Source organism: Scyliorhinus canicula, chromosome 2, assembly GCF_902713615.1.
Source record: "Scyliorhinus canicula chromosome 2, sScyCan1.1, whole genome shotgun sequence".
Classification (NCBI taxonomy): domain Eukaryota; kingdom Metazoa; phylum Chordata; class Chondrichthyes; order Carcharhiniformes; family Scyliorhinidae; genus Scyliorhinus; species Scyliorhinus canicula.
The window spans coordinates 32,573,521-32,596,764 of record NC_052147.1 but is presented as its reverse complement, the minus strand read 5'-3'; the positions used below and the strand labels follow the sequence as shown (position 1 = coordinate 32,596,764).

Here is a 23,244-nt window from a genome sequence, read left to right as displayed (position 1 = left end):
CCCCCCCCCCCCCCCCCCCCAAAGGACTCCACTAGGCGGCCTACCAGCCAGGTCCCGCTGTGTGGGACCATGTCCATTTCACACCGGCGGGACTGGCCAGGAACTGACGGCCGCCCGGCCCATCGGGGCCCGGAGAATTGCCAGGGGGCCGCTGCCAACGGCCCCCGACTGGCGTGGCATAAACCCCGCCTCCGCCCGAAAACCGGTGCTGGAGAATATGGCTGCTGGCTTCGGAGTGGTGGGGCGGGATTCACGCCGCCACCCAGGGATTCTCCAACCCAGCAGGGAGTAGGAGAATCCCGCCCCATATCCAGGAACTCATTTGCATTGATTGAACCCGGGTTCACAGTGATGTTCGGTAGCAGTGCTAACCACTGCACGACCTTGAGCTCCTGCTTCTGATGATGGCCCAGTGGTCAATCACAATCCTCTTCACAACTGAGAAGGGGCACATATATGGATTTCAAGATAGAACTGAACTTGGTTGTATTGTTGTTCATGGCCTCATCGTGTGCGAACGCTTGCAGTCTTTGCCTAGTCATGAATAATGCACACCAGGATGTGGCACTGAAAGGGTAGCAGCTTCCCTGTAATCCTGTTGCAGCAAGTCAGTGATTTCACGTGACATGAAGTGATGGGGCTGAGATAAAGACTCATATTCAGATTATCCTCCCTGCAGCCTCAGGGGAATTAACAATATACTTCCTTTCCCTGTTAATCCTGTCAAGGTTCAGAAGTCACTGTGTGAGGAATTACATTGCAATATTATTGTGTTTCTTCAGGTAATTACGTTCTTTTTGCATGTTTCCTGCCCACCACTTTCCTGAACATATAATTTTCTGCCACTGCCACTTTTGTGAATTATTTGCACTTTTCTACCTGTTAATGTCAATGGGCCAAAGTATACCAACAAAGTACCCATGAAGTCACCTGCCATGTGCAAGGTCCCATTGCATTGTGGGAAGATTCTGGCCAGTGATTTCTCACTGAGGCCTGGCTTGCATGGCTGCTGGGTAACCTCTGGTATCATTGCCAAACTAGCATTGTTCATGAGTAAGTGTCGACTGTAAGTGTTGGGTAAGTTTTGTCTGGCAGTCACCTGATCGACAGATGCACACATGTTCCAGCCAGAAAATGTGCATGTTGATTAAAATAAGGGAACTCTTATATTTTTATTACAAATTTCTCCAGCCCAACCAAACCCAGTCTAACTCAATCCAAGAACATTGGGGCCAGTTGTAATGATTTTCTAACCACTGCCCTGACTAAGATAAAGCTGGGATCTTGCTGATCTGCATCACCCAATTATGTACAACTTTAAAGTCAGTTGAGTTTCAGGAAGGGACTGAGGTCTTCCTTACATGTTGCTATCATGTATTTTTTTAATTAAATGTAGTGGAAAGTAATTCTTCACCATGTGATTTTTTGCATCTGCATTCTAAGTTAAAAGTTGTTTTTATTAGCTATTTCCTGTGACGATACTACAGATTGCTGTTGGAGTTCAAAAGGTTGTGACATCCTTTCAATCAATGCAAATGAGTTCCAGGATAAGCATGGGTCATAGCTGCTTTGCATATAATGAAGCAATCATTGAAATATGCAATGTAGAAAAGATATAATAAGGTCTTCTAAAGTGGTACAATTTTCATCCCTGAAACAAGCTTAACTTCAGGACAAGCTCGCCCAAGGCTGGCCCATTATCCTAAACCTCTGTTCATAACTAACCTCTAGGAGTCGCCCAAGAGCAGCTCAAGATGATTTTTCCTCTATTTTACCTATTTATTCTCCATGTGGGCAAGTGTCTGGCCCCACGTAACTCCTCATTACAATGGTACAGTTGAAGTCAGAAACCTAACTACCTGAAGATAGCCACCAGCCCACATCTTAACACTCGAGGGTAATACGCTGACAATTCAATATGATGAATTAACATCCTGTTGTGAATTGATTGGAGGGTAGGGGGCTCCAATGTCTCAGATGCTTAACTTCACCAAATAGTATAAATTGTTGGCAACCAAAAGACACACATTAAAGAAAACTGAGGGAAATCATTTACAGGCGGAATGAGGAGAATTTGTTGAACACTGCAAGTTGTTACAATCTGGAATACTTTGCCTGAAGAGGTGACAGAAGTAAATTCAACAGTAATTTTCAAAGGGGATTTGGAGAAATACTTGAAAAGGCGACACGCGTAGGGGAATGAGAAAAGAACAGAGGAGTGGGACTAAGTGGATCGGTCTTTCAAAGAACTGACAGGAACATAATGGATCAAACGACCTCCCTCTGTGCCTTCCAGGAATCTATGCGTTTTTGAAGTCATTCCCTTACTGTCATGGTTAGTATGACTATAGTTAATTATTCTTAATGAGTTCTCATTTAAACCTCTTATACCTGACTAGAAAAGTCAATTTATATCAGTAACATTGCCCAACTCTGCCCCTGCCCCAGCTCAGCTGTTGCTGAATCTTCCACCCATGCCTTTGTGACCATTCTAACATGTTAAACGCCTGACAGCCAGTTGGTGAGACCAGGAGTCAACATTTACTCAGTTTTAGGTTTATTTACAAAGTGAAACATTACAAGTGTATAGCTCTGAAATTGATAACCCAACCCCGGCGTCAATAAGTTTCTTTTTCTACTCTTTGGAATCTCAAGAAACACCTCTTAAAGGTTGCTTTTTGATATCCATAAGTAAACTAATTAACAAGTAAACTCATTATCTAATTGAAAGCCCTTTAAAGAGGCACTGTAACAAAAAACTAAACTTTCAAAGGAAAATTACCAAATTAAATTAAAATAGTGTCTTCAGGCCTAATGTCTCTTTATGTGTGCTCAGGTAATTATCCAACGATTGCCCTGCACCTATATATACTTAAGCTTAATGTATACAATGAACACAGAACGCTGGACTCCCATATTCTATCCTTTATAAACTTGAGGTCATCTAAACCTCTGATGCCATTGGCCTAACTCACACCAAGCACTGTTACTAATCACCTTGTACTTGCTGACCTACACTGGTTCCCAATCAATGAATGCCTCAATTTAAATATTCTTGTGCTTGTAGAATTATGGAGGGAAGGGAAGAATTGGGGATATATACAAGTGTAGGGGAGCAGGGAAGGGAGCCGGTGGTGGAGATCAAGGAGAAATGAAAGCTGAGTTGGATGGGGAGATCAGTTGGGGAGTATGGAGTGTGGCACTGCGTAGGGTAAACGGGACATCCTCTTGTGCAAGGATGAGCCTGATACAGTTTAAGGTGGTCCACAGGCTGCATATGACTCGGGTGAGAATGAGTGGGTTCTTTCAGGGGGTAGCAGATGAGTATGAAAGGTGTGGGTGGGGCCAGCGAATCACGTGGACCTGTTTTGGGGTTGCGAAAAATTGGGAAGATTCTGAGCGGGAGTTCGCGGTCTTGGCCAGGAGAGTGGAGGCGGAGGTGGACCCTTTGGTGGTGATATTTGGGGTTTCAGAGAAGCCGGAGCTCATGGAGAGGAGGAAGGCCGATGTCTTGGCCTTCGCCTCTCTGATTGCACGGCGGCGAATTTTGCTGGAGTGGCTGTCGGCATTGCCACCAGGGGTAGCAGCATGGATGGGCGACCTGTATGACTTCCTGCGGTTAGAGAAGATAAAGTATGAGTTAAGGGGCTCAGCCGGGGAGTTTGAGAAATAGTGATGGGTTTGTGACAGTGTTTGAGGAGGTGTTCGTCGCAGTTGGGTGGGGGGGGGGGGGGGGGGGGGGGCAGGGTAGTTTATTGCTGAGAAGTGTGTTTCCCGGGGTGTTTATTTGCTGTAACCTGTTTTGATACATGTTTATAATAAAATACATTTTTAAAAAAGCAAAGAGGAGATTCTTTGGTGGGCGAGGCAGACGAGGAAGTGCATCTGGGAGGGGAACAAGTTGCTTGTGTACCAGGACCTTGCTGCAGAACTGGTGAAGAGGAGGGCTGGGTTTGATCATATCAAGGCTGCACTCTTCACGAAGGGGATGAAGTTTGGAGTGCTGTGCCTGGTACTCCTCTGGGTGACTTTCCAGCATCGAGAATATTATTTTGGTATGCCATGGAGTTTTTGAGGGACAATGGATTGGCAGGAGAAGGAGGACACTGAACATTTGAGGAGGTGTTTTCTTGTTGTTCTTGCAAACATTTTCCCTTTGAAATGTTTTGGCTGGGTTGGTGGCGGGGTGCTTGGAGAGCATCAAGGATGAGTGCATCTTTTTTTCTGTTTCTTTGTTTCTTGGGGAAGTGTGGACGGGGGTAGAGAGGTAGGAGGTTTGTAGGCCTTGGACGGGGGCTGTCACGCTAGTTGGGCGGGCTAGTTAACGGGAGCACACTGGGAGGTCGTCAGGAGATAGGTAAAGGGGAGGGGGATGGGGCTGTTGCTTTTTTTAGGAGAGTGGGGCTGCTGACAAGGGTGTGGTTGCTGTGGTGCAGTTGGAAGAGGAGTGATGACGGTGGACATCCAAGGCTGGGCCTGGACGGTTGTGTGACATGGGCTGGGGTCTGGCCCAAAAAGGGATATGGTTGACTGGCAGGGGAGGGGGGTGGGGAGCCCCCCCCCCCCCCCCCCCCCCCACAACCAGGCTGGTCACGAGGAACGTGAGGGGGCTGAGTGGGTCGTTAAACAGTCACGAGTGTTTGTGCACCTGAGGAGTCTGAAGGTGGATGCGGCTTTTCTAAAGAGACGCATTTAATGATTGGGGCCAGAAAAGGCTGAGGAAAGGATGGGTAGGCAGGTGTTCCATTCAGGACTAGACATGAAGACCGGGGGGGCGGGGGGGGGGGGGGGGATGCTTGTGATTAAGTGGGTGGTTTGAGGTGGAGAACATTGTGGCCTATTCGGGGGGTATTTTGTGATGGTTAATGCGGAGCTGGAAGGGATGCCAGTGGTCCTGGTAAACGTTTATGCCCCAAATTGGGATGATGTAGATTTTATGAGGCGGCAGCTGGGGAAGATCCCTGACCTGGATGCGCACCAGTTGATTATGGGGGGATTTTAATACGATCATTGAGTCAAGCTTGGACCGGATGAGCACGAGGCCTGAGAAGATGGCGGCGGCGGTGGTGATGGAGATGAAGGGGTTTATGGATTGTATGGGGGGGGGGGCAAACTCATGGTGGTTTGGGAGGCCAAGGGCAAAAGAATTTTCGTATTTCTCCCAAATGCCCAGGGTATACTCCTGGATTGACTTTTTTGTGGTGGACAGGGTGTTGCTGGCGGAGATGGTTGGCTCGGAGTATTCGGCGATTGTGGTCTCAGTGCCCGCAGTGGAGATTGAATGTGGGGCTCTTGGCGGATGAGGAGGTGTGCGAGCGGGTGAGGACCACCATTTGGGGGTATATAGAACTGAACAACACGGGGGTGGTCACGGCCGTCACGCTGTGGGAGGCACTCAGGGTGGTGATTCACGGGGAGGGGGGGTGAGTTGATTTTTGATTAGGGTAGATAGGGGAAAGGCGGAACGGGAAGAGATGGCATGGATGGTGGAAGAGATTCTGAGGATGGACAGGAGGTATTTGGAGGCCCCGGAGGCAGTGTTGTTGAGGGAGAAGCAGAGGCTCCAGATGGAGATTGGATTGGTGTCTACGGGGAAGGCGTAGGGCAGGTGAGGGGGTCCAGGGGGACAATATACACACTGTCGCAGGCATCCATCTCCCTGATATTGAAGAAGGATAAGCATCTGGAGCAGTGTGGATCATACCGTCTGACATTGTTGTTGAATGTGGATGCTAAGTTGATGGCGAAGGTGTTGGCTTCGCGAATTGAGGACTGTGTCCCTGGTGTGATAAGTGAGGACCAAATGGGGTTTGTGAAAGGGAGACAGTTGTCGGCAAATGTGAGGAGGCTGCTTAATGTGATTATGATGCTCCCGGAGAGGCAGGAAGGGGAGGTGTCAGAGCGATGAACGCGGAAGAGACTTTCAACTGAATGCAGTGGGAGTATCTGTGGGAGGTGCTGGGGCGGTTTGGGATCGGGCAGGGGTTTCAGGACTGGGTCCAGTTGCTGTATAGGCACTGGTCGCAAGTGTGTGGATGAACTAGATGAGCTTGGGATATTTCGGGCTGCACCATAGGACAAGGCAGGGGTTGCTTTTTGCCTTGCTATAGAGCCATTGGCAATGGCTCTTAGAGCATCAAGGGACTGGAGAGGGATTGCGCGGGGGGACATCGAACACAGGGTTTCGCTGAACGTGGACAACCTGTTTTTATATATTTCGGACGCATTGGGGGGGGGGCATTGGCGCATTATGGGGATTTTGGAGGATTAGGGTTAATTTGGCCAGTTTTCTGGGTACACATTGAACATGGGTAAGAGTCAGGTGTACCTGATTGAGACGAGAGGGCAGGAAAGGAGGTTAGGGCAGCTGCCATTCAAGGTGGTGGGGGCGAGCTTTAGATATTTGGGTATTCGGGTGACGCGAGCTTGGGTTCAGCTACATAAGTTAAATAAGACTCGGCTGGTGGAACAGGTGAAGGGGGATTTTAAGAGGTGGGATGTGCTCCCACTGTTGTTGGCGGGACGGGTACAGACGATGAAGATGACGGTGCTGCCATGATTCCTGTTCATATTTCAGAACATTCCAATCTTTGTTCCAAAGTCATTCTTTAAGAAGGTTGATGCATTGATCTTTGGGTTTGTATGGGCAGGAAAGACCCCATGGGTTAAAAGGGCTTGCTTTTGGAACAGTAAGGGGGCGGGGGGGGGGGGGGGGGGGGGGGGTGGCATTGTCGAATATAATGAATTACTTCTGGATGGCAAACATCGCTATGGTCAGGAAATAGTGGGGGAGGGGTCAGTACAGGGCGGATGGAGGGGGCTTCTTGTAGAGGAATAAGATTGAGGGCATTGAGAACGGTGCCTCGCCGCTCTCACTGGCCAAGTACTCCATGAGCCCAGTGATAGTGCTGGCCTTGAGGGTACTGGAGGCAGCATTTGAGACTGGAGGAGGCCTCGATTTTGGCACCGATCTATGATAATCATAGGTTTGCACCATGGGTGCTGGATGTGATGTTTCGGGGGTGGCAGCAGGCAGGGGTTGAACAATTCGGGGACCTGTTTGTAGGTGACAGTTTTGTGAGATTAGAGAACCTGGAGGGAAAGTACGAGCTGCTCAGGGGAATGGTTTCAAGTTCTTGCAGGTCCAGTATTTTGTGAGGAGAGGGGAGCCATCCTTTCCCGGGTTGCTGCCCTTGGGCTACGAGACAAGGTGTTGTCAAGGGAGGAGATAGGGGAGGGGAAGGTGTCCGGAGTCTACAAGGAGCTGATGGATTGGGTGGGGGCCCCAATGGGAGACATTTAGCGGAGTGGGAGGAGAAGCTGTGAGGGGAGGTGGAGGCTGGGACGTGGGAGGAGGCTCTGTGGAGGGTGAATGCGTCCTAGTCGTGTGCAAGGCTCAGTCTTATTCAGTTTAAGGTAGTTCACAGGGTGCATATGACGGTGGCGAGGATGGGTAGGTTTTTCGAGGGGGTGGAGGATAGGTGTGGGCGGTGCGCGGGGAGGCCTGCGAATCCTATCCACATGTTGTGGGCATGTCCGAAGCTGAAGGGGCTCTGGCAGGGGTTTGCGGACATAATGTCCAAAGTGTTGGGGGTGAAGATGGCCCTGAATCCAGAGCTAGTGATATTAGGGATGTCGGAAGACCCTAGGGGTAGAGGGGGCGAGAGAATCTGATGTTTTGGCCTTTGCCTCCCTGATAACCTGGAGACGGATTTTGCTTGGTAAGAGGGACTTGGAGCTGCCGAAAGCGGGGGTGTGGGTGAGTGATCTGGCGGAATTGCAGAGGCTGGAGGAGGTCAATTTCGTTCTGAGGGGGTCAGCTGATGGGTTCACTCTGAGGTGGAAGCCGTTCATTGACTTCAAGGAGGATTGAGGTGTCTGCAGAGAGGTAGGGGAACAAAGAACAAAGAAAAGTACAGCACAGGAACGTGCCCTGCAGCCCTCCAGGCCTCTGCCGACCATGATGCCCGTCTGAACTAAAATCTTCTACACTTCCGGGGTCCGTATCTCTCTATTCCCATCCTATTTTTGCATTTGTCAAGATGCCCCTTAAACATCACTATCGTCTCTGCTTCCACCACCTCCTCCGGCAGCGAGTTCCAGGCATCCACTACCCTCTGTGTAAAAAAACATGTCTCGTACATCTCCACTAAACCTTGCCCCTTGCACCTTAAACCTATGCCCCCCCCCCCCCCCCCCCAGTACCCTGGGAAAAAGTCTCAGATCATCCACTCGTCTGTGCCCCTCATAATTTAGTAGATCTCTATCAGGTCACTCCTCAACCTCAGTTGTTCCAGTGAGAACAAACCGAGTTTATTCAACCGCTCATCATACCTAATGCCCTCCATACCAGGCGACATCCTGGTAAATCTCTTCTGCATCCTCTCTAAAGCCTCCACATCCTTCTGGTAGTGTGGTGACCAGAATTGAACACTATACTCCAAGTGTGGCCTAACTAAGGTTCTATACAGCTGCAACATGACTTGCCAATTTTTATACTCAATGCACCGGCCAATGAAGGCAAGCATGCCGTATGCCTTCTTGACTATCTTCTCCACCTGTTTTGTCCCTTTCAGTGACCTGTGGGCCTGTACACCTAGATCTCTCCGACTGTCAATACTCTTGAGGGTTCTACCATTCACTGTATATTCCCTACCTGTATTAGACCTTCCAAAATGCATAATGGAGGGAGGTTAAAATGGGGAAGGCAAGAAGGGAGGAGAGGTTATGGCAGGGCGGGGGGAGTAGGTGTTGGGTATTTATTAAGTTGTATAATTTTACTTCTGCTTTAGCACACTGGACTAAATTGCTGGCTTTGAAAGCAGACCAAGGCAGGCCAGCAGCCCGGTTCGATTCCCGTAACAGCCTCCCCGAACAGGCACCGGAATGTGGCGACTAGGGGCTTTTCACAGTAACTTCATTGAAGCCTACTCGTGACAATAAGCAATTTTCATTTCATTTGTTTTGTTTTTTGTTTGTTAATGCAAATACCTGAATAAAATATTTTTATAAAATTCAGACTAAATGGTGACACCTAGCAAGATTCTTTTGACCAAGCACTACCTTACTCCTGTGTTCAAAGAGTAGTGCGACACTAACTCTCTTTTTGGGATAAATCCTCAGAAAAAATTGAGGAAAATTGTTGACAAGAGTGTTGGTGAAGTATTGCCAAAGTGTTATAGAAAGTTTCCCAATGTGTTCTCAAAATTCCTCTTCAAACAAAGTCAATCTCCAACAGCGAGTGAATATGGAGGTAAGCACGGTCTTAAATAGCACTAGAAATCCTCAGCAATGACTTGTTTGATCAAGTTCAACTGTTCACTTTTAGAAGAGGTTATTAATTGCAGTGTCAGCACTCTTTAATGAGTGCTAGTAAGCAGTTTATTTGTCAATCGAAGCCTTAACGATCCGAGGGACGGCCCGTTCCTAGTGTGCACACAATACAAACCTTTTATTATTTTTCATGTCAATGTTTTCTCTTCTCAGCTCTCCTTGCTCCTTCTCTTGACCAAGCTGGGTGGAATTTCAATGTTGCCACTTCCCTGCTCATTCTTCATTCAAATGTCCAATGTTTAAGTGTGATTCTTCATGGTGAACTTTGGCAGACTGTTCAACCACTCGGGGCATTGCAATAGACTCCAACTCTTTTTCTTTTTTATATATTTAGAGTACCCAATTATTTTTTTTCCAATTAAGGGGGAATTTAGCGTGGCCAATCCACCGAGCGTGCACATCTTTGGGTTGTGGGGTGAGACCCACGCAGGCACGGGGATAATTTGCAAACTCCACACGGACAGTGACCCAGGGCTGGGATCAAACTTGTATCCTCGGCACTGTGTGGCAGCAGTGCTAACCACTGCGCCACCATGCCGCCCAATTCTGCATTCATCTGATATTCAGGCATACACTTCCAAGACTGGTGTAACCTTTATAAATGTGTCATCAGGTCTATATTAAAAGACTAATCCCGAAGCACGCATGGATTCCCAAAGTGCTCTGCCTACTATGGACAATGCTGAATAATAAGCAGCCAAGTGTCCAGTTTAGTGACTAAGTCAGCTCAGCCTGATTACGCAACAACAGACTGCCATGATATTCAGTCCTTACACCAACGCTCTTCAATGTCTGCATGTGCAACATGCCAGCAACAAAGTTACACAAATTAGCATAGGTGGGTGACGTTCCCCTAGCATGCAAGTCAATACCTATGAAATTGTTTGCGCCTGGAGGTGAATCTAAATGCCATGGAAGAACATTTGTGAAAGTGGAAGGTCAAGACAACTCCCACAAAACAACAGACGCTGCATTTGCCTTGATAACAGGAATGCTAAGTGAATCCTGGAGATGGCTTTCTGGAGCACTACTGTGTAATATGACAGCATTCCGACCTATAGAACATAGAACAGGCCCTTCGGCCCTCGATGTTGTGCCGAGCCATGATCACCCTACTCAAACCCACGTATCCACCCTATACCCGTAACCCAATAACCCCCCCCCCCTAACATTACTTTTTAGGACACTACGGGCAATTTAGCATGGCCAATCCACCTAACCCACACATCTTTGGATTGTGGGAGGAAACCGGAGCACCCGGAGGAAACCCACGCACACACAGGGAGGACGTGCAGACTCCGCACAGACAGTGACCCAGCCGGGAATCGAACCTGGGACCCTGGAGCTGTGAAGCATTTATGCTAACCACCATGCTACCGTGTTCTGCCCTATCTTGGAGTGAAGCTGGACCGCACACTAAACTTCCACAGCCACCTGGAGAAGGTAGGTGCCAAGGTGACGACAAGGGAAACAGCTTAACCTTCAACAATGCAAAGATCAATGAAAGGCTTGAAGCAGATGGTTCCTCACTTTGATCTTCTGCAAAGTTAATGGGCAACCCTAAATTGCAATTGAATAAACTATGGCAGATGTGGATAGTTGAAGCATAAATTGAAAAATTTTTAATTCTCCAGTCCGTGACTCAGATCACGCAGAACAACCATGGGACATATGCCCTATTCACAAAAACTCTGCTACTCCTGAGGGAACTATCCAGCTTAACCAGCTGAATTTAAATTATAGTTGTTACTCTACATCAACATCAGCCACAATAGAGAGGGAATGAACAGGATGAGTCATCATTGTGGCTGCCCTAAGACTGTGCTCCCTCACCACAAGGGCCATTTGGAAAATAGTGATGCTTGTCTCAGTTTGTCCCAGTTAGGAAACACAAAAGCTTTGCCTAACTGACAGTCTTCATACACAAGGAATGGGCCTTCAATATCCAGTTCCCAAGCCAAATTTGAAAGCAAATATCCGAGTGAATGTGTTTCCTCTTGAACATACTGATGTCATAGGTAATTTGCATAACTTTATCTGTACTAACCTCTAAGGTCTTGGCATAACCTCAACAGGGCCAATTCTGTCTGAACCTTTTGCATTAAACGTATCATCTCCTAAAACTCTGCCAGCAACGTTCTATGCTATCTTTAATTTTATCGTTACGCCCAATACTAGTCATTAACAAATTTAAATTTGAACTTTAATGATATCTTCGAGGACGGATTTGAGTATTTTTAAATTTGCAATGCAAAATTAAGATGCAAAATATTAGTACACAGACCAGCGGTTCCCAACCTTTTTAAACATTTAAACATTTTTCACATAGCCGACAGCTGACGGGAGGCAAACTTATATATATCATAGCAGAAAATATCACAGAATTCCTACGGTGCCGAAGGAGGCCATTCAGCCCATCGAGTCTGCACCAGCTCTCAGAAAGAGTACCCTACCTATACCAACTCTGCCCCTCTATCCCTGCTATGCCAATTTACCTACCTGCACATCTTTAGGCCGTGGGAGGAAACCGGAGCACCTGGAGGAAACCCACAGAGACACAGGGAGAAAGTGCAGACTTCACAGTCAGCCAAAGCTGTAATCAAACCCGGGTCCCTGGCGCTGTGAGGAAGCAGTGCTTACCATTGTCCTATATATTCACCAGGATCTTTTGTGTAGCACATTACGTTGCGAATAATAATGTAACAGCGATTATGATATACACGAGGTGCCCCTAATTGTATTATTATTTTCCCCACGAACCAGCTGCAGTACTTACGGGCAACATGGTAGCACAAGTGATTAGCACTGTGGCTTCACAGCGCCAGGGTCCCAGGTTCGATTCCCCACTGGGTCACTGTCTGTGCGGAGTCTGCACATTCTCCCCGTGTCTGCGTAGGTTTCCTTTGGGTGCTCCGGTTTCCTCCCACAGTCCAAAGACGTGCAGGTTAGGTGGATTGGCCATGATAAATTGCCTCTAGTGTCCAAAAATGTTAGGAGAGGTTATTGGGTTACAGGGATAGGTTGGTAGTGAGGGCTTAAGTGGGTCAGTGCAGACTCGATGGGTGAATGGCCTCCTTCTGCACTGTATGTTCTATGTACTCTCGTGGACTACCAGTGGTCCATGGGCCGCAGGTTGCGAAGCACTGACAAAGATTGATAAATGATAGTCATGTAAAATGATTGTCTCTCAAATATGTATTATTAAACATTATTTGGTTATTCTAGGAACCTGGATGCTATCAGATACTGTCATCTGTAATACAAAGCTATTTGTTATAACCCTCGCGGAGGTCACAGCATAAGAACTATCAGATTCCCCGTGACCTCCACAGAGTACGAACTTCCTCGTTAATGGGGACGACTCTTCCCCTTAACAAGGGACAAAATCACTAGTATATAAACCCGGACCCGGAAGTGAAGATTATTGTATAGCGTAAATAAACCTTAGTTTTGTTTTCCACCTGCCTGGTCCATGCGGATTCTACACTAATAAATATATTCAATATCCCCATAGCCCCATCTAACCCACACATCTATGGACTGTGGGAGAAAAAATAGAGGACCCGGAGGAAACCCACGCAGACACTGGGAGAATAATCATAATAATCATTATAGTGTCACAAGTAGGCTTACATTAGGACTGCAATGAAGGGGGAAGCATGGTGGTGCAGTGGTTAGCACTGGTGTCTCATGGCGCCGAGGTCCCAGGTTCAATATCGGCTCTGGGTCGCTGTCCGTTTAGAATTTGCGCATTCTCCCCATGTTGCATGGGTTTCGCCCTCACAACCCAAAAGATGTGCAAGTTAGGTGGAGTGGCCATGCTAAATTGCCCCTTAATTGGAAAAAATGAATTGAGTACTCTAAATTTAATAACAAAACACTGCAACAAAGGTACTGTAAAAATCCGCTAGTTGTCACACTCCAGTGCCTGTTCGGGCACACAGACGGCGCGATTCTCCGCTGCTCAGGCCGGGTGGGAGAATCGCGGGAGGGCCACTCTGCCCCCCCCCCCCCCCCCCCGGTCGCTGCCAGCGTGAACATGGCGCCAAAGATGAGTTTGTTGCTTGTGGGGGGCGGAGAGGGGAGTGAGCACCACGGCCGTGCTCGGGAGGAGACTGGCCCGCAATCGGTGCCCACCGATCGTCGGGCCGGCGTCTCCAGCGGACGCACTCTTTCCCCTCCGCTGCCCCGCAAGATCAAGCCGCCACGTCTTGCGGGGCAGCAGAGGGGAAGACGGCAACTGCGCATGTGTGGCTGACGTCATTAGGCGCTGCCGGCCGCGTTATTCTCGGCGCGCCGGGATTTACGGAACGCCGCTCCTAGCCCCCCGGGGGGGGGGAGAATAGGGGGCGAGGAGCGGCTTCCGACGCCGTCGTGAAACACTCCGGGTTTCACAACGGCGTTGGGCTTTGCGGAGAATTCCATCCAGAGTGTCCAATTCACCTAACAAGCACGTCTTTCGGGGATTGTGAGAGGAAACCTGAGCATCCAGAAGAAACCCTTGCAGACACAGGGAGAACATGCCGACTCCCCACAGACAGTGACCCAAGACTGAATGGAACCCGGGTCCCTGGCTCTGTAAAGCAACTGTGCTAACCAGTGTGCTATCCTGCCACTCAACCTAAGCACCCAAGCACAATGCATATTGGGGGAAACACCCAGCACGAGGAGTGGAGGGCAGGGCCCTTACGTAGGCAACGTCGGTCCCGCGTGCCGATGACGCAATCGAGTGGGGGCGTGCGTGCCGATGACGCACGGGGGACAAGCAGCCGACAGAAAGTTAGTGCTGGCGGCGGCGCCATTCTGTGTTGTGGTGGAAGTTTAATCGCTTGGATGTGACAGTCCGGGCGGCTACCTGAGCGAGTCTAACGAGAAGAGTGAGAGTGATCGCGGCCTGGTGCGGTTCGGGGCTCAGCAAGCCTTTACCCCTGAGGTTGAAAGCGACCGAGAGACAGCCCCGGGGCTGAGGAGACAATAAGCCGAGATGCAAGCGGAGGACGGCGAGAAAAAGTGGTGAGTGCGGCCGCTCCGCGGACTCCGGGGGCCAGGGGGCACTTTGCCTGGGGGAAGGCGGCGGCCTGTCTACGGGCCCCGCCGGGCTTTCGTCCTCCCGGGACTGGTTGGGAATCGCTCCCAGCTCCCGGAGTGGCTGGCTCCGGGATCCGCGTCGCCATTTTGTGGAGCTGCAGCTCGGCCTGGGCTGTGTCCCGGGGAGAGGCTGCTGCCTGCTGGCGGGAGGGCCGGGCTGGCCGGCCTCTCGGGGTGACCTTGGGCCGCTTTGTCTCAGAGACTTTCCCAGGATCAGGCTGTTGCCGGGATTTGCCTGCAGTTGACACCGGGCGGAGGGTCCGGATGAGGGGACATCTCTACCCGGTCTGGAGGTTCGGGCGTCTTTACTTCGATGTTAATGTGATTTCCATTTAGTTTTTTTTTCTTACTGCAATCAGTATCAATTATCAATAATAATTTACGGGTATTTTCCACTTAATTTTATGTTACTGTCTGCTTTACCCCCACCCCACTTGCGGGATAATATGCATCGAAATGTGCGCCGCGTTATTTTTGTTTATTAAGAAGCTCACCAACTTTAAGAAATATTTCAATAAAATAATGGGTGTTTAAGCTAGAGGTTCAATACTTGGCTTCCTCAGGTGTTGTTTCCATATTCATAGTAAGGTGACAGGAAATTTGTCATTTGGGTTAATGCTTTTCCCGTTCTTCGCGTTGAGTAATTCCGCGTAACTGCTAAATCACTGCATGAGTATGTGCGCTCTTATATCATTTGACGGTCTGTGCCGTTTTAATTTTGTGGACCTGGTTTTAGGGAGAGTTATTGATGGTGGGTAAAGGTTTTCAATAAATTACAAACCAATTGGAACAACGATTCAAATTTACTCATGGATCCTGAGCCCTGGTGCACATTAAATTGATGAAATCAAGCGCTTAGATGCCCTTGACTTAAATCTGACTAGAAACCGAAATGGACTGGCCATAAAATACACACTGACCATGAGAGCAGGTCAGGGATTGGAATTCCGTGGCAAGTAACTCCTCTCCTTTTTCCACTACCATCCATCATGGCACAAGCTAGTGCTGGAATGCTCCCCACTTCTACCGATGAATGCAGCTCCAAGAACATTCAAGAAGTTCAACACCATCCAAGGAAAAGTAATACACTTGATTGACACTCCATTCCTTAAACAATCACTCCTCCACCAGCAGAATTCTGTGTCTTATACCATGTACAAAATGCACATTAGCAATTATTTGAAGATACCTCACAAACCTGCAACCTCCATAACTAAAAGGACATGGATGGCAGATGCATGGGCGTGCTACCAACTGCAAATAACACACTACCCTGATTTAAAATATATAGCTAATCCTTCAGCATTACTGGTTAAATTCCCAGAACTCACTACCTAATGGTACTGTGCGAGTACCTTATCTGTGCAGACTGCAGCAGTTTAAGGTGGACCACCATTGCCACCTCAAGGGCAAATAAGGATAACGACAAACTATTTAAACCTTAAACACAATTAAATCCCCAAGTTACTTCACTGGAATGTTGTAATGCAAAATTAGCCTTTTGGATAATAAATGCTATAGGAAACAAGGGTAGTGTCATACGAATTATCCATCGTAATGGAGGAGAATCTTACCAATAATTTATCGTAAGAAGTCTTACAACACCAGGTTAAAGTCCAACAGGTTTCTTTCGAATCACTAGCTTTCGGAGCACTGCTCCTTTCCTCCGAAAGCTAGTGATTTGAAAACAACCGGTTGGGTCTTTAACCTGGTGTTGTAAGACTTTACTGTGCTCGCCCCTGTCCAACGCCGGCATCTCCACATCACAACAATTTATGGATATTTGGGAGTATCAGATTAATTATATTGGTGAATGATCTGTTCACTCAGCTTTACCTGAGACTACGGTTTGACCTGCCACAGGCTGGAGACATCCAGGAATTTATGCTTCACTGATGCCAGCAATGGATTTATGATTGTAAATGTGAACGTGGAATATATGTTGTAATGTTCACTTTTAATCATGTACACTCTGCACACCATGAAGAGTATCACAGGTGTCTGCTGTTTTTGGTGCTTAACTATAGTTGGGTGTGTGTGTTTAAATTTGGGAGAGTCATTTTGTGGGTCTTGCAGCTTTGGTAGTTGAACGTGTGCACTTTAATACTCTAAACTGGCAAACTCTTAAAGCAAAATAAATGTCAATGACTTGCTGGTCTCCGCTAAATGTTTTATATAGGAACTTCCGCTGTAAGCACATTGTTCAGAGATACTTTGTGGGAGGGTGAATTATTAAGTGTAAACATGGGTATTTCCATATTGGATAACTTAAATTTCCTGCTTTTTAGGAAGTTTCTGGTGAAAACTGGTCTCAGTACATGTGACTTAAATCAGAAATTTGATGGAATTCTATTAACATATTGCAGCTTCGATCCTTCAACTGGTAGAAGACATGAGCTCAGACATAACATTTGAGAGATTATAAGATCAACTGCTTTTTTTACCATGTATTTCTTCTGGTTCATGTTAGGGCCATTGGGTTGTATCTTTGCTGTATGATTTGGAGATAAATGCTGTATGATTCGGAGACAAAAATGGTAGTTTATGATTAAGGTTATATTTGAGTTATTTTTTCTTTTAGAATTAATATTTTGACTTCTCCATGGAGCCTAAACATACCTATTTAATAAAGGGAATTTTAGTATTTCAAGTAATTTAATGTTTTAAGTTTAATTGGAAATCTTCTCGTTAACCTGAAATAAATCAGCTAATGCTCACTCCAGTACTATGCGATGGATGTGCTCCACAGTTAATGTCAATGGAGCGCATATGTTTGCGAACATGATTGCATGCTGTACCAAATGTGGATTGTTCAGGACGTTGGAATTGGAGATGCATCTACATTTTAGTTCCAACCTCTTGCTCAAGGAAATCGACTAGTGCTACATTTTGAGTGCCTGCAATGTGATTTTATTCTATTCTGATATCCATGCATCAGTTTTGAACAAAAATCACTGGATAGTGATCAGAAGTCAGTGTTTTGGCTGCATTCCTCCCTCCTTAGCCCAGAGGCACTGAGCCTTAATGTAGTACAGGTAGAGTACTTCAAATTCAGTTCCCTGAAAACCAGGCACATTTTTATAACCTGTGTATCAATTTTTGAGTGAGTAAAATTTAACTTGGCTTTTTAGTTAGGTGCTTGCATTGGCAAGTGTGTTTCCAGGCTAGTTACCAGCTTCCCTGCTTAATGTGCTGCTCTTTCCTGCACTTCAGGCGACCCTTGAGACCCCACCTGACCTGGCTTGAGCCGAACCACCCTACCGTAAATCCTGAAATATCCAAAATCCGACACAACCTCAATCCTTTGGATACCAGATTTGAGTTACTTTACTTGTATCCAGTTGTTACGAAGACTGAGCTCAGTTACTTCAACACAGGCCAGAATTTCACTCAGAACCTTCTGTACCCACTTTTTTTCTGCAGTTCACTTTAGAACCTTCTGAGCCAGGAGGATTCGAGAGCAGGAACAGCAAGCGTATTGACTATTGTTCACTATATTTAGTGCTCCGTGACAGATTTTTGCTGTATCGCGGAACCAAGGGATATGGGGACCTGGCGGGAAAGTGAAATTAGAAAGCCAAAAATTTGCCATGATTGTATTGAATGGTGGCGCTAGCTGAACAAGCCCTATGGTCGTCTTCTGTTTCATGTATTCTTGTCACTATGCAGGAATGTTCTCCATAAAATGCAATGCCACTCTATCTCCTTCACTTCCTGTTCCTCTGTCAATCCCCCAATACTCTATGCCCCATGTCTTTGTCCCACTGAATATTACATTCTTTGGTTCAGCATCCATTTCTTGGGTTATGCCTCCTGTACACCTATTTTGAAGATGTTTAAATGCAGGTAATTTTTAAGAATGCAGTTTTTTCCTCCTCTTGTCCCCTGAAGATTAGGACTCCTGATTGAAGAACAGTGCTAGTGGCTGTTAGCCTTGTAAAAATGGTTATTCCTTGTTGACCCAGACTAATTAGTAGATGTAAATCATATAGGCCAGAATATGGCAACGCTGGCTATGTGTCTGGACTGCAGTATGTGAGAGGTAGATGATGTTGAGATTGTTCTGTGAATATGACTGCAGTAGATCTGTCACTTTCTACCTTGGAGTTGAGCTAGCCTGCTGGTTGGAGACACGCTGATGTATAGTGAGAGCAAAAGCAGTATCTGAACAGATCGTTGTAGGTCTTGTTTGTATGTCACAGTGTGATCATTACGGTGCAGAGTAAGGAGAATCCTGTTGAAATGGAGAGCAGCGATCTGCAGAAATTGATCTTAGTCGACAGACACAATGTACTTGGTAACTGTCAGGATAAAGATGAAGACCGGGAATAACAGCCAGAATGCTGACTGTAGCAACTTAGACCATGCGCAAAAGGTGGGTGGAGGAGTATGAGGACGTCTAATTTAGTTGTTGGGAATTTAACAACAATGGGGAGACATATGCATCCTTAGAGGGCAGGATCGAGAAGCTATACGGTTTGTTTCCTACCAGGTCCAGCATGAGGACATTTTGAACTGGGTTGAAAGTATATTTGGGGTAGTGGAGGGAAGCAAGCAAGGAAGGACCCAGTTGTTGGTCCCATCATGGACCATAACATAGGGGCACATGTGCCAGCAATTAGTGATTGCATTTAAGAATACTTCCCCAAGAGTGTAAAATGTTTAATGCTTGCTTAGGGGCAGCACGGTAGCATGGTGGTTAGCATAAATGCTTCACAGCTCCAGGGTCCCAGGTTTGGTTCCCGGCTGGGTCACTGTCTGTGCGGAGTCTGCACGTCCTCCCCGTGTGTGCGTGGGTTTCCTCCGGGCGCTCCGGTTTCCTCCCACAGTCCAAAGATGTGCGGGTTAGGTGGATTGGCCATGCTAAATTGCCCGTAGTGTCCTTAAAAGTAAGGTTGGGGGGGGGGGTTGTTGGGTTACGGGTATAGGGTGGATACGTGGGTTTGAGTAGGGTAATCATTGCTCGGCACAACATCGAGGGCTGAAGGGCCTGTTCTGTGCTGTACTGTTCTATGTTCTATATGTACCAGATGGACTGCCTGGTCTTTTTGGAATTCATTAACATTTTATGAGTTTGAAAATAGTGATCGGCTGAAAGAACTATATAAAGTTTTCATATTTTAATCAAAGGCAACTTTACTGTATATGTTTTTTAAAAAACCAAGTACAATAAGTAGTTTGTCAAGACTAAGACTGTAAATCCAGCCCCCTTTTTCTCCCTAATTCCAATCAGGAATTCCTTTGTACACCTTGAATGTTCATTCACTTCTCCTTTTGGGACAAAACCATGTATGCTATAACTTTCTGAAATTCACCTTAATCTCTCCTCCATGTTCCAACTATTCTCCAAGGTATGAGTTCTTTTGGGATCTTTCCACTTGCATTTGGCAAAGTGACCCCCTTGACTCTTTAACCTCATGATTATGGATTCCCCAACTCAAGCCTGGATCTCATTTATGTTCTTATTTAGTGACTTTGAAAACTGAAAGTCCCTTTTTGTTTCTGAGAGCCCTTCGCTATGCTTTTGCTTCACAGATCTTGGCAGACTCCCTCCTTCCCGTATCAGCCTCCCCGGACAGGCGCCGGAATGTGGGGCTTTTCACAGTAACTTCATTGAAGCCTACTCGTGACAATAAGCGATTTTCATTTTTCATTTTCTCCACCTGTCTCCAAACTAACTCCCAAGCTAAACTGCTTGTTTACTGTGAGGAAACGCACACAAAACTTAGATGGCCGATCTCCATAGCAGCGTTGCATGCTTTGGGATGCTCCAAACAAAAATGTAAATTAAATATCTTTTGCCCTCAAAACATGTTGATTCTGTGACCCATGTGACTAATTTACACCTCTAATTGTGATAATAGGTAATCAAGAAACCCAATCTTTGCGAGTTGCTTTTAGCTGCTTTGTTCTGTGGAACTTGTATGAATAACCGAAACCTCACAGATTTATAACATCAAAACATCAAAGTACCAGCCTCCCCGGACAGGCACCGGAATGTGGCGACTAGGGGCTTTTCACAGTAACTTCATTGAAGCCTACTCGTGACAATAAGCGATTTTCATTTTTCATTTTCTGAGATGTTTCGAACTGGCTCTTCCAGAAAAACCCAAAGTAGCCATTATAATCCTAACTTTTGATAACCTTCCCAGCAACACAGCCTCCCCTGTTGAACTATAATTACCCCCGGTCTTTTTGAATTACACTTCAGGGTCGTTTTACCAGTTTTTCAAACAGTTTTCTACTTGCGAGCATTTATATACCTCAGAAACCTGAATTATGAAATACAGTGTTCACACCGGGTTCAAGAAGGTGGCTTACCACCACCTTCTCGAGGACAATTAGGGATGGGAAAGAAATGCTGGCCTTGCCGGTGACTTTCACACCTCATAGAATAGAGAAAATATCATTCCCTGGAAGGACAGGTGCAGGTGTGACTATAGCAGACAATAAGGAAATTGGCTTGTTAATTAAGTATGTGATTGTTTCCACAATGAAGGAAAATAACAAAATATCAAACATGAATATTACTTCATTGTTTAAGAAGGGAGGGCTGGAGAAATTGGGAAACTACACAAGGCTGGGTAGGTCTTGTCTGACTAATCTAGTTATATTCTGTTAAAAGTGGTACAGATGTATTTGGTTGTTTTTCATATGCACTTCAAAAAATCTACACCAGTCTCTTTTTCAAGGGAACTTAATAGCCTACTTCTGTTTTAGAGCAGTTTTCCTGTCTTATGTGCCTGGTGTGAGTTGTTGTAGCTTTAAGCATTGGTCCTTGGAAAAGTGGACCACAATATAGATGCCACACAAATATATCACATGAAATTGCTGGGATGTTGGTCTTATTTTTTCTCTTCTGAAATTGTTGGCTTTATTGAAATGTGATTTTCTTTGCTGCCTGCCCCAATACTATCTCACCAAGGGGACTTTTTTTTTGTGGGCCTCATGAGGCTATTTGCCAGATAAAATCGGAAGAATACTGAGGTCAGCTGACTCTAGAGTACAATTCTGTAGGTGATGGCATCCCCTGGTATTCTCTGAATTTTTCCCTGCCAAATCCTGAGACCCATTAAAGTGTCCAGTTGACATGGGCTAATTCAGCATAAACAGTGAAGAATGGAGGAAGTTGCTCGTGGAATATTTTTAGTTTGTAGAGATAAATATGCTTTTATCTGTTCATGAGAAACAAATCCAGGTAGCTATTAATGAATAATTATCATCCTTTTGCCATTGATGTATATTTGACCACTGGCTAATGAACAAAGAAAAAAGAAAGCTTTGCTTACTTGTAACCCAAAACAATGCCCATTTTCTGGGAAGCTTCAGAGCAAGCACTTTCTATATAACCTGTACTCTATTCTCACATCACTAATTTTCTTTTGTATCTTCCAGTGCAATGCAAGCAATACCATATGAGATATATGGGCATATTGTTGCTTCTGAAGGAATGATGAATATATTTGATACAAATATAATTGGAACATTTAACATGCTTTTTGAATTATATAACAGAGCAAAAGTGATTAGGAGAGTAATAAGTGCTAGTTTGTTATGTACTTTTCAAGCTGAAGTTTGTTCTTTAGTAGCCCATCTACCCTGCAGGAATTACTACTTGCAGCTTAACGTTTCAAACCTTTTGTTCTGGCCTGGCTGTTTCCCTTTGGCAAATCTGCTGAGGCTAGATGTGCTTGCAAAAGGTACTTGTATGTTGTCTTGTTTATTGCCTTGCCACTACCCAGCGTGCACTCCCCCCCCCCCCCCCCCCCCCCCCCCCTCTCAAAAACCTGGTGAGCACTGGATGACTTCTCAAGTTTGGCATCCAAATTCATGGACATTCTGAGCACCAAGACTGTTTCTGCACTGGGGGCATAATCTGTGGTTCAGTTGTTTATTTTAAAAGTAGCTTTTGATCAGTTTATTGCTCTTTCTTCTCTGCCACTGTTTCCTGCTGAGACTGTGACTGGTTTGTTAGTTCAATTGGGGTTTTACAGGTACAGTCAGCTTCCTGGCCAGAGTTTCACTTGCCAGGACTTCCTGCCGCTTCTGAATTTTGTGGTGATCTGAAAATGTGTCACCACTTTACTGTCCCACAATCAATTCTGCACCCTTCTGAATCATTAATCTGTCAGGTGTGATGAAGGTAGGAATTTTAGGTTATTATATTGTATGTAATTGATGCAGTAACGGTTAAAGGCATGGGATAGAATGCATATGCCTGCTGCAATAGTGCTTTTAAAAATCCTGGTTTACAAGACAGTTGGCTTTTTGGGAGCTAGAAGTGCAATTAAAGCACATTTGGGCTAATGTTTTTTTTGTTTATATTGAGAGGGTTCCCTGCAGAGTAGTTAATTAGAGACACTGTGTTCAGTTTAGTAAGATGATATAGTTAATGGGAGGAACCAATGGCTGAAGCAGTCAGGTGTTGAGGCTCAGAGTCAGACTGTGGGGGTGGAAGACAAGCTGAGAAACAGTTTCTGAAGAAATACAGCCAGAGATTCTGCATTATTCTGACAGGGTGTCAGGTCTCTTTCTTTCAAGCAGACTCAAAAGATCTCAGAACAAAGTGTAGTATTCCATACATCTCCATACAACAAGCATTCCTGAGCAGCATGGGCTGCTAAAGAACAAACTATATTTAAAAGTGAATTGGGATCCGAGATAATTTTGTTGATTGAGTGGAAACAAAGATAGCAGTTAAGGTTATTGTGTCATTGTATTGATTAGCATTGACAATGGATAATTGTAAGCTATTTTCTTGTGTGATGTTAAAAATATTTTAACACTGTCAGTAATGTAGTTTGATTTAATATACCATATCCT

General features: G+C 46.0%; 1 protein-coding gene across 1 annotated transcript in view; it reads left to right on the top strand.

Annotated features, from left to right (window-relative positions):
* Window positions 1-14,074: 14,074 nt before the first annotated feature.
* Window positions 14,075-23,244, top strand: part of hif1aa (hypoxia inducible factor 1 subunit alpha a) — a 65,612-nt gene continuing 56,442 nt past the window's right edge. The window contains 1 exon segment of the mRNA XM_038775483.1: window positions 14,075-14,346. Coding sequence (XP_038631411.1) covers window positions 14,318-14,346 — 29 coding nt within the window. The 5' untranslated portion in view covers window positions 14,075-14,317.